Source organism: Semicossyphus pulcher, unplaced genomic scaffold, assembly GCF_022749685.1.
Source record: "Semicossyphus pulcher isolate SPU_LCO1_2020_fin unplaced genomic scaffold, fSemPul1.0.p SCAF_6, whole genome shotgun sequence".
NCBI lineage: Eukaryota > Metazoa > Chordata > Actinopteri > Labriformes > Labridae > Semicossyphus > Semicossyphus pulcher.
This window is the reverse complement of record NW_027211737.1, coordinates 18,638,762-18,653,682: the sequence shown is the minus strand read 5'-3', so window position 1 is coordinate 18,653,682 and position 14,921 is coordinate 18,638,762. Positions and strand designations below refer to the sequence as shown.

Genomic DNA, 14,921 nt, shown 5'->3' with positions numbered 1-14,921 from the left:
AGGAAAAAGTTCAGACTGGCTGCTGATTTATGAAGACAATCCTTTGAGTCAACGGCTCTCTTAATTATATAACTGAAATACATCCAGGTTAAAACAATTGGAAAAATATTTATTAACACACTGAAATTCACACATACATAATGTTTTTAAGGCATAATCAAGACTTTCAAAATATCTACAGTTCACAAATTTCCCCTCCAGCCTGACTCCCCTAATTACACGCCACCAAACAGACATCATTAACGCTGAGGAATAAGTGCACAAGTATTTGTCACTGATGTAGACGTTGGATTGCTGCACTTCTGTGGTGGACGTCACGTTCAGCGAGCGTTCTGGCTGATGTGTGGGCTCATAACGAGCAGCCAGTCGATGGTCTCCTCCAGGAAGCTCATGCTGTAATGAGACGCTATGTTCCGAAACACTGTGATCTGCTCCGAGAAGCTCTTTAAATGAAGAAGAGAACATAGTGTCAAACAGGAACAATCACGTTTCATCACTAATTTTAATGATGTAATGTTTGTAACATTTGTAAAGTATGATGTAAAGTATTGGAGAGTAAAAAACCTTGGCTGAGAAAGTGAGGTCAAAGTCTCCAGCACATTTGCAGTACAAGGGTGTGTTCGCTTCCTTCACTCCTTTACACTTTGTACACACCTAAAAACACAGATTTTTAGCAGTGAGGCAGCTTCAGGAAATAAATGTGTAAAAATTTGGCTCCAGAAACACAATTTTGTTAGAATAATAACTGTCTCTATTGTTTATTAAATCTGCTTTTTTCCTCACCAGGTCCTGCAGCGTGTAGCTCATCAGTTTCTTCTGCAGAGCTTCCACCAGAGCCATCTCGATAGACTCGGTCTCATACTGCGCCTGGCAGTTTGAGCAGAACCACTGAGGCAACACTGATCCGTCCTGAGGAGAGGAAAACAGTCCATCAAGCTGGAATTAAGTACAGCTGAATAAGCATGTGCAAACACAGGAGCGGGTAACAGTGTTGTTTTTAATGCCTATGAATCGTTCCCTCCTCACTTGTGACACAGACGGGTCCTTGCAGAGGTCGAGGTCCCGACAGAAGTTGCAGTGGTGGCAGATGACCTCTGGCAGGATGTAGGAGTTGCAGGGGTCGCGGAACTGGGCATTATCTGAGAACTCTCCGACGTCGACGAGACGCAGTAGGTCTCTTTTCAGCTTGTTCACCTGGTTCACTATGTTTGCATCCAGGGAGAGGACCTGAAGAGATAGAAGGTGGAGTTGAGCAGATGGAACTGCTGGTGCACAGCAGAGGAAAATCATGACCTTTTAGAGTGGTTTGGGTCAGTATACTATATCATCCTTACCTGGCAGACATATTTGATAAACTCAAGTGCTGGGTTGTTGAGGGGCAGGTGGGATCCGGGCAGGACGGGGAACATCTCTGAGGGCTGCGTCACACTCCTGGTGCCCGTCACTTTCTTCTGGATCTTTTGCGTGATGGTGAAAAAGTTCTGGGTCAGCTCGCTGGACACATACTCCTGGGAGAAGGAGATCATTCCTGTGGGAGAGAGAGTTTAAAAAAAACATCACATCTGGGAGGAAATCTGTCTAAATACAGTCAAAAGACCCGTCCCAAACAGCATCTTACCAGGAAGAGCACTCAAGTCCCCCACTGCCTGCTGGGTAGCCTGGCTACCTCCTCGTCTCTTGACTGGAGTGGCACCAGGAGCGTTGCGTCTCAGCTCCTCTTTCATGCTGTGGTAGACTGCTGCAATGTAAGCTGGTGAGGAAAAAAGTGTGTTTGTAAGAGTTAATGAACAGAAAAGGAAAGATAAAAAATCGAATGTGTATTGATTATTTGTTACCGGAGACGATCATGAGGAAGTATTTCTGACAGGACCCAGTCTGGGGCAGATACTGCATGATGTTCCAGTTGCTCTCAATCAGCTCCTCCACTTCATCTGTCTCTCCATCACCATCATCTTCCTCAACTTCCTCTTCCTCTTCATCCTCGCTGCCCTCCTCCTCTTGTCTCTTTTTCTTCTCTTTGGCTCCATCCTAAAAAAAAGGGACCATAAAGGAGACATGAGCGACTCTTTTCTGCGACTTTGATTAAATGAATTCTCAGGCAGAAGTTTGAATTACCTCTCCGAGCAGGAAGCTGGAGGGCAGTTTGCCCTTCACGCCGCCGCAGTTGGCCGGATCCATCCACAGCAGGAACTCCCAGCAGCGGGAGAAGGAGATGGATAAGGAGTGAAAGATTTCTCTGGAGTGGATGCTGGAGGAGAAAAGAAAAGTTATAAGTGATTTCAGGTTTGGGGTTATATGAGGACAGAATGACAAAGGAGAGAAAACAAACTTCTGAGCTGACTATAAAGATGTTTATGTTGATCATTAGTAATATTGATCGAACAGTTAAAAGCATCAGTGTGTGTCTAAGTCACAATAAACCAGAAATGCTGCTTTAATTCCGCCTCGGGGGCCAGAGAAACATTTGGCGCTCGCCACAACAACATCACAACGACCAAAATCCCGTAAGATATTCACGCTCCGGTTAGAATATCGATATATTGACATGACTCCACCCTTTAATTTCCTTCCATTAGTCTAATGGGCAGTTTTCCTCCTCTTTGTTTGCTTTGTATAATTCACTGATAATGATGGAGACCACAACATCATGTTTGGCAAACATTGAACTGCTCTAATAGGCGGCTGTGTTTTTTTATTCTGAATTTAGTATTCTTGCTCTTCCTTCAGAGAACTCATGACAAACAGATACAAAAACTAATTTGTTTGTTTTTTCAAATACAGGAACGTTTGTTTTACATTAAGGTCTTTAATATATAAACATACAGTAGATAAAGGTTTATATTTGTCCACTTGTGTATTGAAAATATGAATTACAGCATTGGTCCCAGTATAAGCTCCCCCTTTCAAGACGAAGACTTTTTGAAGATCAAAGAAAACAATTTTACCTTTTAGATAAAATCACGTTTTCAATTTCTTTAAAAGATTAAATTGTAACATTTAAATACAATAAAATACCTTTAACAATGTCAATAAATCATTAACCATCCAAGGGAAGTCTGTGTATAGAGCAGTCTGTAAACAGCTGGATGACAGCTCCGGGCAGACCTTTGTTCTGTTTTTCACTAACACACACACTCTCCTCTCAGTCTCTTGGGAGCGGCCGTTTTACGGACGATGGTATGATTCTCTCTGTTACCAACTGTTAGGTAAGACTGTACGTGGCGGTACAACGGCCTGTTGCGGCGTTTTTTCGGGCCTTAACCAAGGTGCAAAGGGCCGGGCTATGCCCGCTGAGAGCGCAGGAGGACAGGGCACTGAGTTAGCTTAAAACTGACATCATTACTCATTTGTTGTTAACTTGACCTACTTTTAAGGCATTTGTTCCGTGTCTCTCCATCTTTCATCCCCCTGGCACTGTGAGTGACAGCTGGCCTCAGTCATGAGGGGTACACCACTTTAGTAAGTGCCACTGTTTACTGTTGTTTAGTACATTGGCCTTTACAAGTCTAGACCCCAAATATAAGACGATCCCAGTTTTTCAGATGTAATTCAAGGGGGAAAAAACATATATTCAGACCAATACAATATCTATCAAATATCTGACCTGTTGGTGATGTACTCTACGTAGCCAATGGCATCATCAATCCTCCGTTTTTTAGTGCACAGGATGATCCTGTTGAAGTTTCCGTACACCACAGTGGAGCCGAGGCGTTTGAACTCTGCGACCAACCTGTAAGGAGAACAGAGAAAACCAATGACACTATATCTACGATGTTTATCAACAGGAGAGATACAGTAATGCAAGGAGTTCATACTATGTTGTTATATTCCCAAACAGGGATAATCTCTTTCAATTCAATTCAAGACCAGACATCCAGAAATCTCTAAGGGCGAAAAAAGGTCCTTGGACAGGCTGGTGTTTGTGAGCTTTTAAGACTAAACACACATTGTTTTGCAGTCTGGAGGAGGATGTTGCACTCACTGCAGAAACACCTTCTTCATCATGTTGTGCAGCGTGCGGTGCAGTGCAGGGTCGAAGAGCAGAGAGCTGGGGGAGCGCAGCCAGCGGTAGAAGTGCATCACCTGGTTGTCTGCGTACACGTTGTGGTACTGCGTGATCTCTCTGACCCATCCAACCACCATGCTCTTCAGGATCCTGCTCACAAAAGACACAGCAAACACTGAGGTTAGCCAAACAACGAGGAACAACAAGAAGCGTGAGACAATAGAAAAAAACCACAGCCAGTTTCCAAAGTTTACCTTCTGGCCGCGCGTGTATTGTTAGACAATATGCATGTGGGTTTATATGTGCAGCGAATGTTTACCCACCTGAAGGTGTTTGAGCAGAGAGCAGTCTCATCGTAGCTAGCGACAGAGCTGGCGCCCTGGTTTCCTGACATCATGTCCTCCAGCGAGGCCTGCTGGATGACATCAAAACTGACACCCAGACTGGCTCCGCCCTCCATGTCGTTGACGTGCTGTGATTGGAGGATGGTGTTCACCGCCAGGCTCTGCAGGTCCAGCTCAACACAAACTGAAAGAAACAAACAGGATCAAACGTTAATACAGAGAAAAGGACACTTCAAGAATGTGCAGTTGCTTCGTCAGCAAATTTATCAGTGTGTCCCTGCTGTGTGCGTACCTGTGGAATAGCATCCTTGAGCATTGATCTCCACTGAGCCCCTGTCGTCACTTTCCATGACCAGACGACTGTCATCAGCCTCTTTCCCTCCGAGGTCGGGCCTGGCTGTGGGTGAGAGCCACAGCAGGTGGTTGTGTTTCCGTAGATGTCTTGCCAGGAACAAGTCTGAGCCGAAGATGGACACATCCTGAGGCAAGTTCCCCACAGGTAAGTGATAATACCTGAAAGTGAGAGACATTATGAGTGTTTCTGTAGTCTGAATGTAAAGTCCACAGAGCCAGCAACGTGCAGTTCTTACCTGGCCATGTCGAAGGCCTGTGATAGGCAGCTGTCCAGGTTGAGATAGTGGCGGATCATCCGCCGGGCACCGTGGCGTTGCCAGTCCAGCACGTTATAGCTGATCTCATCAACCACATGTACTGGAACCACTGGGAATTCCTCAAGCACGGGCATCCCCGCTGACAGCCGCCGCAACTCCCAGTTTGACTGCAGCGCGATGAGGGTGGGTCCCCGACGCTCCTCCTGTTTACGGCAACAGACCGAGCAGAGCCTCGATTATACATCGTCGACTTACACATATGAACACAAAGAAAATAGTTGTGTATGTATTTTAAAAAGCTGCAGTGTATATTACCTTGTAGTTTAGCAGTATACGTTGCAGAGCGCGGTAAATAGCCTTCACGTCGTTTTCAGCTCGGACCTCGAAGTTGTGTTTCTCAGGAGGCAGGAGCTCCTCGGTCGTCTTCTCCAGCAGAGCGGTGCGCTCAGCTGTGTAGAGGTTACTCAGGTTGGGCATCTGGTTACTTCTCACCTTAGGAGACAAAATGCAGACAGATCCTGAGGGTTGTTCTTTGTCAGCTGGGAAGGGATGCATGACGGGTTAAAACAACAAGAAAAATCTCCCAAAACACCAAACGATGGTATTGGAGGAAAAAACAAGCTGTATTGTTCTTACTGTGTCAAGAACGAAGATGCTGGCTTTACGCTGAGAAGGGATGAAGAGGCCAAACAGAGCCTTGTGACCCTGGCTGTGATGATACAGGTACATGTGGCGAACACTCCCTGAGAAGAGAAGAAACGTAACACTGATGTTAAACTTCCATCCATCCTTTCATCCATTTTCTATACTGCTTATCCGTTTCAGGGTCGCAGAGATGCTGAAGCCTGTCCCAGCTGTCATTGGGCGAGAGGCGGGGCACACCCTGGAATGATCGCTAGTCAATCACAGGGGCTGCCACATAGAGACAGACAACCTTTCACGCTCACATTCACACCTACGAGCAATTTTTAGAGTCACCAATGAACCTAACGAGCATGTCTTTGGACTGTGGGAGGAACCGGGAGTACCTGGAGAGAACCCTCACGTGCACAGGGAGAACATGCATGATGTAAGTAAAACTGCCTCTCCTGCTCTGACTGAGCCAAATGGTAAATTAAACAAACAAAACAGATCTTACCAGGTTCCAGGTAGCTGAACTGGGCCAGAGACCTCATCTCCAGATGCTCCAGGTCGAAAGTTTCGGCCTCCCTGCCGGCCAGATCCCTCACAACATGCTTATTGACCATGCACACACACCCCAGCTGCACCAGAGCACGAAACAGCAACGGGACCTGAAGGAGATCACGTTACTGCTGTAGTACGTTTACAATGGTATATAACTCAGAGACATAAAGAGCATCATGAAAGAGGTCACAAAACTTTTTATATTAATACGATACCTGTGTTTCATAGACGCCTTCAATATCTGGTGCAGACAGGTCAGCGTTGATCTCGTTGATGTGCTCCTGGTACATGTCCTCTGGCACACAGTACTCATACAGGTAGTACACTATGTTGGAGCGAGGCAGCATGCGGTTCACCTGTGGCCAACATGTATCATAGTGAGTATCACAACAATTGCTTTAACATTTATCATAACTGCTTACGTTTTTAAATGCATGTTCTTATTGCGTGCCTTTTTGTACGTGGCTCCCTCCTCCTGTTTTGGGACTTTCTGGTTGACGTAGAAGACGCGAGGGATGTTGAGCTTCATGCAGTGGAGGTCATTTCCAATCACAGCCCACAGCTTGTACAGACCGGGGTGACTCGTCTCTGCGATCTGAGAGGGATCAGGATATCACATGGGACAACATTAGATGATTTTCTCATTGTTTAAATGACTTGAGGACGATAATGAAGGCGACTTTTGCCCCACCTGCACTATTTGCCACGGCATGTCCAGGATGCTGCGCGCTGTTCTGCGGAGGAAGCTTCCCAGGCCGGTTGTGGGTCCGTCTCTGATCACTCCCCCGCCTACAGGCTGAGATTCACCATCCAACAGCCTCCTCCTCTTCTTCCTCTCCTTCCTCTGCCTCAGCTGCAGCTCCCACTTCTTCTTATGGTACCGCAGCCACACTAGACGCTCCTCCTGTACACACACGCACAGAGTCAATGTTATATAATACGTTTTTCTGAGAGTTTTGTAATAATTCTCAGGAAAAATATCACATTTCGGGAGAAGACTCAGAGTCAGATAAAACAGGAAACACTTTGTGCTTTGCTAGCTTACCCGTGTGTTTCCCGTAGGTGGGGGAGGCCCCAGTATCTCTCTCCAGGACTGAGTGAGCTCCACATCCTGAGACTCCACCTGGCTGTCCTCTCCCTGAGAAGTGCGCTTCCGCTTGGTGCTGATGAGGATGGCTGGCTGCAGAGGTTTGGCTGGCATCCCAAAGTCCTCTATGTCTGCAGCTTGGCCTGCTTGAAGAGGCTGATGGGCCACCTGAGAGAGAAGAGGTGGTTGCAGAAGAAAACTAAATCACAGAATAACATAGATAAGGTTTAGTCTGACTGGACATTTTACTGAGAGGGGAACAAACCTGTCTCTTGCCCTCACTGGTGAACAGCTCACTGATCTTCTTCTGCTTGTAAATATCGTTTTTCTCCAGGAGTTTCTTGTGAAGCCAGTCAGGGTGCCTCACTCTGGGCACCGGATTCTTCACCTGCAGATGAACACAAACATTAAAATGTCATCCGTACATCGTCCCAGGATCGACTGAGAGAGGGATGATAAGTGTTACCTGCTGAAGAGCTGCTGGGATGGTGATGATTTTCTGGATGGCACTCCCCAACCGTTCTATGTAATAACTCCAATCAAGGATCTAAAAAGACCCGCAGTAATGTTAGATCAAACACTAAAGTTAATTAACATAGAAAACTCCAAGCTCGTACTGAAGTGTATAAAACATTGTTGGAAAACTCACGGAGCGGATGTCCAAGTCGTGCAGGCTGGGCATCTTCAACCACTTGCGGAGGAAGTGTTTCTTCACGCTGGACTCTGCCTGGAAGATGGCCAGAGGAATGGCTCTGATCGGGGGAGACACACATCAGTCAGTGTCACTCTCAAGGCTTTTACTCTGCTTAGGTTACAAAGTGCCTCTGCAGAATCATTTAACACATGGAAAGCAACACTGACATGATTGTATTTAATCCAGCTAACAGCAGAAAATCCAACTAGGACATTGTAGTTACATTGTTTCTTAACAACAAGGCCACAAGACGCCCTAAAGTCAGTGTTTTAGTGCACATTATACTAACAGCATGACTGTAATCTTCAGCAGTGATGTGAATGGAGCGACAAGTATAACTGTCACACACAGGGCCCTTCCACAAGTCCTGAGATATTACATTGTTATTTTATCTTCAGAACTGCAGACCCACCTTTCTGTGACAGGAGAGCCCTCTGGTTTTCGTGAGATGACGTAGCGGCAGCTCAGACCTGCATCTTTCACCATTTGGTCTCCCAGGAACTCGGCCAGTCTCTTAGCTGTGCTGATAGAAGTCGACTTCTGCTCCCCGTAATCCTCCAGCTTCCTGGACATCGAGCGATTCTCTGAGATCAGTTCAAACAGCTCCGCATCGGGCATGTTGGCAGCCTGGAAAACCAGAGGAACACATTATCAGCTTTTGAGAAGGTAATAAGGACTAGAATGAATGTTTAGATTTTTGTAAAGCTAGAATACAGTTTTACACCATTAGACAGATTTGTACCTTGCTGTACAGAACATCCAGCCAGTAGTCGGCCACTTTGGCCACCGAGGCGTACACCTCCTCCAGAGTGGTTCCTTTGAGGAAAGCCTCAAACACTGACGACTGAAAAATCTTAATGAGCTGGAGCTCTCCTCTTCTCTTCACCTCGAACCCCTTCAGCTCTGCCAGAGAGCCGTCCTCATTAAACACAGCATACCTGAAAAGAAGAGAGAAACCTTCACAATCACATTTTAATATGGAGATTACTGTTGGAAATAAATCCATCCAGGGTCACATCCTGTAGCACATTTGATAACAGAAGAAAAAAAATCCACCTTTTCTTCAGCTTCTTCCCTTCCTCTTTGGAGGCGGGCAGGATCATGGCGAGGTACGGCCCATCCACCTCAAAGAAGATGCTGTTCTCAGACCTGGTGTTGTAAGTGAGGGTCGCGGGGTCGACCAGCTCGTGGTACTGATCGTTGGTGAATCCCTCCTTCACCATGATGTTCAGCATGGCCCCGGGGTAAGAGATGGTCACCTTGGGCTTCTTTTCGTTGCTGGTCTTTACTACAAAGTTCTCAGGAAAAGTGTTGGGGAGGACGCACCAGATGCCGTCAGTGTCCAACTCCAGGGGCCTCCTGAGGAGCAGAGAAGTAGATGTACAAGATGTGATTTATGCTACATAAGCAGTATCTTTCAGTTCAAATAAAAGGGATCTCTTACAATATCTGAGGTAGTAGCAAAAGAAGGTAAGACAAAAACCCCACTGCAAGAGCTGGACACAGGCCAACACCTTGGCATGAATCGGCTGATGAAACATTGAGTGTTGGATCTCGTCCAAGTCCATCTAACCTGAGTAAGCCGACCTTGCTCTGTTGAAATAGCTAATCTCTGTAATAAGGCACAACATCATCATTATGACACCCACCCTATTTGTTCAATCAGCTCTCTGGCCTGAGTGATGATGTTGGCTCCAGTGTAGCACACGATGCCAGCCATCTCCATGGAATACCAGCGCGCCCTGATGGAGACACAGAGACACACATCATCAGCACCAGCAGCGAAGGCTCAAGAGCTCACGTTACAGAGGAGGTACGATGATTTGAATGAAGGCAACAGTAGCAGAGTCGAACCCTTTTCTCATGACGTAGCCGTAGAAAGAGTTGAGAATACACTTGTGAGCCAGCTGAAGAGACTCGTACAGGATCTCCATGTTTTTGCAGCGCTTCACCTCAGCGGCGTCTCCGTTGTCCTGAGCTGCTGACAGCTTCTTCTTCCACACCTGCAGCAAAGATAATAAATGAAGGAGTGTTTAATGGCTGATAAGGATAATTACTATATTAATGTCAATCAATACCAATACATACCTTGTGGAGTCCTTTGAATTCATAACGCCGATCTCTGAAAGCTCTCACGGTGTCGACGTAGAAGGAGTTTTCTCTCTGACAGATGGTGGTGACTCTCTCCTCCCGCCTGGTGACGTGAGTCTTCTTATAGGCTTTCTTACAGTAGTCTGAGACAAACACAAGACTGGTCAAACTATGCTTTTAGCAACCAGTCATTTAGCACAAAGCCTAAGGAGAGTACCTGCCAGGCGTTTCTTCTCATGCTTGGCCTGCTCCTCCCTGTTCAGATTGTGGAAGGCCCGAGGCGGACCGTTGGGGAAAAATGGTGGGAACTTCTCAGACTCCAGTTGCTGCTGGATGCGGTGGAACTCACTGCGGCTGGCCGGCACTGCAGGAAACAAAATTAAACACTGTAGAATCAATGTTGGCAGCAGCCTCAGGTCTTTACACAACATTAAACTTACTGATCTCCCCTCTCCACTGCCAAGCCATCCTCCTCTGGCAGGTGGCTCCAGGTTTGTTAAAGTCACAGGCAGCACAGGTGGCTTCATCGACCATAGCAGACGGCTGTAAAATTTAAATTAAAGTTTTAAATTTGATCCTTTACATGTTTTATTCATTCTTTTGTTTGATATTTGTGTCACCTGCAGGCGGTTGGTGAGGATGATGTTGGGGTACATCGCCCCGACGTCCAGATGGTAGATAAGAGGGCATTCGATCCTGTTTGGAACCTCCTTCAGGGAAGTTAGCTTCTGTTTGATCTCATCGCACACCTGAGAAAACACCGGGGACATGAAATCATTATAAGCTGATTTGTTATAAAAAATAATAACACTTAAAGAAAGGAAAAAAAAATCAACATACCTCATTAAAGTTGGTGACTTGCTCCAATGGGATGCTCTCCTCTTCCTCGATGGCGTGGCGCATCGTCCTCTCCACTCTTTGCAGCAGGAAGTCAAACGCAGCGGGGTTCTGTCAACACACCGAACCAAACCGTCACGCTCCAAACCAACTAAAGCAGTGAAGCAAAGAACCAGCTGTAAGTTGAACTGTACCATTTTGAAGCGGCAGGGGATGTCACTGCGGAACACGCCTGACTCCAGCGCCTCTACGTGGCCGCCCACGTAGGTCTCCGAGTCCATGACGTGGCCGTCGTCCGTCAGCTTGTTGAAGACCTGCTCCTGCTTGTTGGGGAAGACGATGTTTGCGTGGAAGGCCTGCACCATGAGCAGCGCTTCGCACAGAGTGCCAGAACCTTTACGCAGCACCTGGTGACATCGATAAAGGAAATGATTCATTAACAAAATACATGATTTGATTTATTTTATTTTTTTGTTTTAATAAATGCATAAAATACACAAACCTCATCCGGCTCCATGGGGATGATGGTACACAGAGCAAAGATGAAGGGGTGAACGTACTTCATGTACAGGTAATATGTGGCCACAGCGTCAGACACAGAGTAGGTAGCTAAAGTCTGATAGAAAACAGAGAACATTTTAAATAAATCAACAAAATTCACTCAAAGAAACTTATTTCTACATTTATCAAACTGACGCGGTACCTGCGGCTCTTCGGTTGCCATGCGGCACATCTCCTCGGGGTCAAGCTCCACTGGGTCGTAGCTCAACTTAGCCTTTGCTGCTGCCTTCAGATTGTGACTCCCCACCGGCAGGTAACTGTCTCTTTTTACCCACCTGACACAGAGGAGAAGCAGATTAGGAGAATTAATGTAAAATGAACATCATGTATGCAAATCACTTTGATATAATCTTAACAGAATCAGAGGCGTGCACACCTTAAGCAGTCCATGTGGATGGCTTGAGTGGACTTGTACTCTCCCTGATTGTCCTTCTGGAAACCGATCTCCCTGTGCATGCTCAGTCCATGTAGGGAAGCCCGAGTCTCAACAAAAGGCCTGTAAAGAGTGGAAACATAGCAAGTGAGATAAAAGGTTAAAATCACAGGAAGTGTGTGAGCAATTAATGTCGTCATTTTATTAAAACAGCTCACCAGTCAAAGAAGTCTCCGTTGTATGTGACAAAGATGTTCGGCTTGGTTTCTTGAACGTGATCAAAGAACCTCTGAATGAGGGCCGCCTGCAGCCAAATCAGGTTGCAATGTTATTTCAAATAACAGAGCATCACATCTGTTTATTGTAAAATTATTTTCAAGCGCTTCATTCTTTATTTACACTGCAGCGCATCTACTGTTCTGCAGCTATGTACCTCATCATCCTCATTGAACACGGTGAAAGGCCCTTCATAATCCGGTTTGGGCGTGAACTCAAAGTCTTCGATGTTCTCAGAGACGATCTCTCTGTTTGTGATTAGAAACCCCTTTAAAGGAAACAACAGCTCAGTGAGTTGACAGATACATCAGCAACAGCGTACATATAAAAATGTGCGGAGGAAATACAACTCACCTGTCCATCAATCATGTAGGAGATCATCATGATCTGATCACTCTCTGCGTCTGGGAATTTCAGCGGCAGTTTGGTGGTCTCGATGTCAAAAGCCAAAACAACAGGGTCCTAAAAGAAACAACGATAAAGTGATGTCACTGGCAAACCCTCAACAACTGGCAGATCCCAACATTATGCAACATAAATTTTAAAATGGTCATACTGGTCGCTCCACAAGATCGTCTCTGCGCACAATCTCTGGCAGGTAAGCACTGCCTCTGTATCGCACATTGTACCAGTGAGCCTGAGACACACAGATGGTAAGGATGAAAACAGTGAACTCTTGTATGTTACAGGATTTTAAAACAACATCAGGATGGCAGGAGTCTCTGTTTACCACATGGATCTTGAGGTCGATTGATAACCGCACATGGTACGGCACATCATACTCCCTCATGTCCACTATGTTGTCTAACTGGTCTGAAATGCTCTTCATCATCCCCTCTTCATCTGCTGAGGTCACGTTTCCACCCGATAAGGCACTGCAAAAACCAACAAAAGATGTCAACGGACTTATAATAAAGTGGACATTAAAAGGGGAAGCAAATGAGTGTGTTGGTTTGTCTGTACCTCGATAACATGGAGGTGTAAGCATCATTGGACTGCTCCCTCTCTCTGTTCTTGCGCACCGCCGGAGAGATCTCCCGCTTCACCTTGATGAGGTCGTCCACGGTGTTAAACGACAGCTTGATGTAGCTTCTCTTCAGCCCGACGAGATGATTCGGCTGAGAACAACAAGCCAGCGTAGTACAAGATGTTAAGTGTTACGTTACATGTGTCTTTTATTTTGTTTGTGTTATATAGTATGAAACACTAGTGTTGTCTAAGGACACTAAAAACTAACGCTCACCAGGTCAAGGTCCTCTTTCGGTACAATTTCAAGCTTTGCCGCCTTTCCTTGAAACTTCTTTGACAAGTATGAGATAACTTCTCTCTCGCAGTTCTGCAAAAAAAAAGTAGTCTTAAAAGGAAATAAATAATGAAGCAAACATCTAAAGAACCAATTGACAAACACTCTCTTACCTTTTTAGTGGCTATGTAGAAATAAGGCTTAAACGGGAGGGCCACCTACGGACAGAAAAATATCAGGATGGATATGTTAGAGCAAGTGTGTTATTACACAATAATACCTGTCAAGGACCTAGTTAAGTTTTAACTGGGGTTTTCCAATCTCACCTTAAACCTGCTTCCATCCTCCTGAATGAAGTAATAGTCCACAGCACTGATCATCCTCTTGTCATCATCCAGGATCTCTGTCTGGAAGCAGAAAATTACCAGTGTCATAAAAATGATCATCATCTCTCCCCAAGATATTTAAACAGCTCAAAACTTGACACTGTGTTAGACTTACAGGATGCATGTTGATCAGCCAACCCGTTTTCTCCCCCGGCTCCTTCATCCTGTCGAAGCCGAATCGGGCGTCCATCTCGTCGGTGAACTGGCTGCGCTCCAGCCGCTTGAGTGCTGACATCGCGGATCCATCGTCCCTGGATCAAACACGCATGACAGCTCCATTGAGTTTATGGTTCCCTTTTGACAGCCACTATCCTGCTTTTAAGTGTCACTTACAGTATATTGTAGCTGGTTAGAGATATTAAAAACAGCGTTCAGTGTGGATGTAAGGTGGAGCAACTTACTGGTTTTCCTGGTCTCCTTGTCCTCGCTCAGATCGGTACCTTCCACTGTTTTGCAGAACCATCTTCTATCGTGGTCTGTCGGCTACAACGCGCCGAAATAAATCAAATTCCCACTTTCAGAGTCTGTCTGAAAATGTGCATTTGGAAGACGTTAATCGAGTTATTTCAAAGGTTTGTCTTCAAGCTTTCTCTGTCACTGTCACCAACGCGGCTTGTGTTTTCTTACTTTGGCGGGTTCCTTCAGTTCCCGCGAGAACAGCACAGAGAGGAGAAAGAACAAAGATCGTTTATTATGAAAGCGCTAAATCACTCAAACCGAAAATCCTGCACCGTTTTGCTGTCAATGCAATGTCATTGGTGTACTCATGCCCTAAGATACCACAATTAAAAATTCTTAATCGCAAAAAAATACTAATCACAATAAGAGTAATAATCTTAAAAATATCCCCTCTCATATCATAATATTTTATTTCAGTAGATTATTATTATTCATGCATTAATGTAAACCCACCTAGTGAACAAAAAAATCTCAAACACCTCAAAATGGGTAAATACCGTTTTTTCTCACTATAAGTTTCCTCCATACAACTAAGCCTGAAATAAAAATATCTCAGTTTTCTGGAAAATCTGAGTATCCCAGCAACTGAAAAGGCAAACAAACATGGATGCTCAGTCAGAGTGCATTGCCCAAGGTTATTAGAGCTAAATGTAATGGATTTCATTCAAATTGATAATGCACTCCAAAGTCAAACAGTTATCTTGTATTATGCCTCAAAATCATCTCACATTCATCCAATTTTACTTGAATGCAGCGGAAGTATCTGAT

The 14,921-nt window shown here is 45.4% G+C and overlaps 1 protein-coding gene across 1 annotated transcript; it reads right to left on the bottom strand.

The window, feature by feature from the left end:
- Positions 1-181: 181 nt before the first annotated feature.
- Positions 182-14,157, bottom strand: pole (polymerase (DNA directed), epsilon). Its single transcript, XM_069683274.1, has 48 exons — positions 14,096-14,157; positions 13,810-13,945; positions 13,635-13,715; positions 13,482-13,526; positions 13,309-13,401; positions 13,029-13,183; positions 12,796-12,940; positions 12,622-12,702; positions 12,420-12,527; positions 12,223-12,333; positions 12,008-12,093; positions 11,793-11,912; positions 11,559-11,691; positions 11,358-11,471; positions 11,050-11,262; positions 10,859-10,966; positions 10,639-10,767; positions 10,459-10,561; positions 10,236-10,382; positions 10,016-10,161; positions 9,782-9,930; positions 9,577-9,669; positions 8,984-9,286; positions 8,670-8,865; positions 8,340-8,554; positions 7,883-7,985; positions 7,700-7,780; positions 7,499-7,621; positions 7,192-7,401; positions 6,838-7,050; positions 6,598-6,741; positions 6,362-6,502; positions 6,100-6,253; positions 5,598-5,704; positions 5,277-5,453; positions 4,941-5,164; positions 4,643-4,863; positions 4,330-4,534; positions 3,983-4,156; positions 3,605-3,730; positions 2,116-2,248; positions 1,836-2,028; positions 1,619-1,750; positions 1,335-1,528; positions 1,027-1,227; positions 784-909; positions 565-654; positions 182-443 (listed from the first exon to the last, which is right to left on the bottom strand). The coding sequence occupies exons 1-48, from the start codon at positions 14,155-14,157 to the stop codon at positions 321-323; spliced, it is 6,867 nt and encodes a 2,288-aa protein (XP_069539375.1). The 3' UTR covers positions 182-320.
- Between the last annotated feature and the right edge of the window lie 764 nt (positions 14,158-14,921).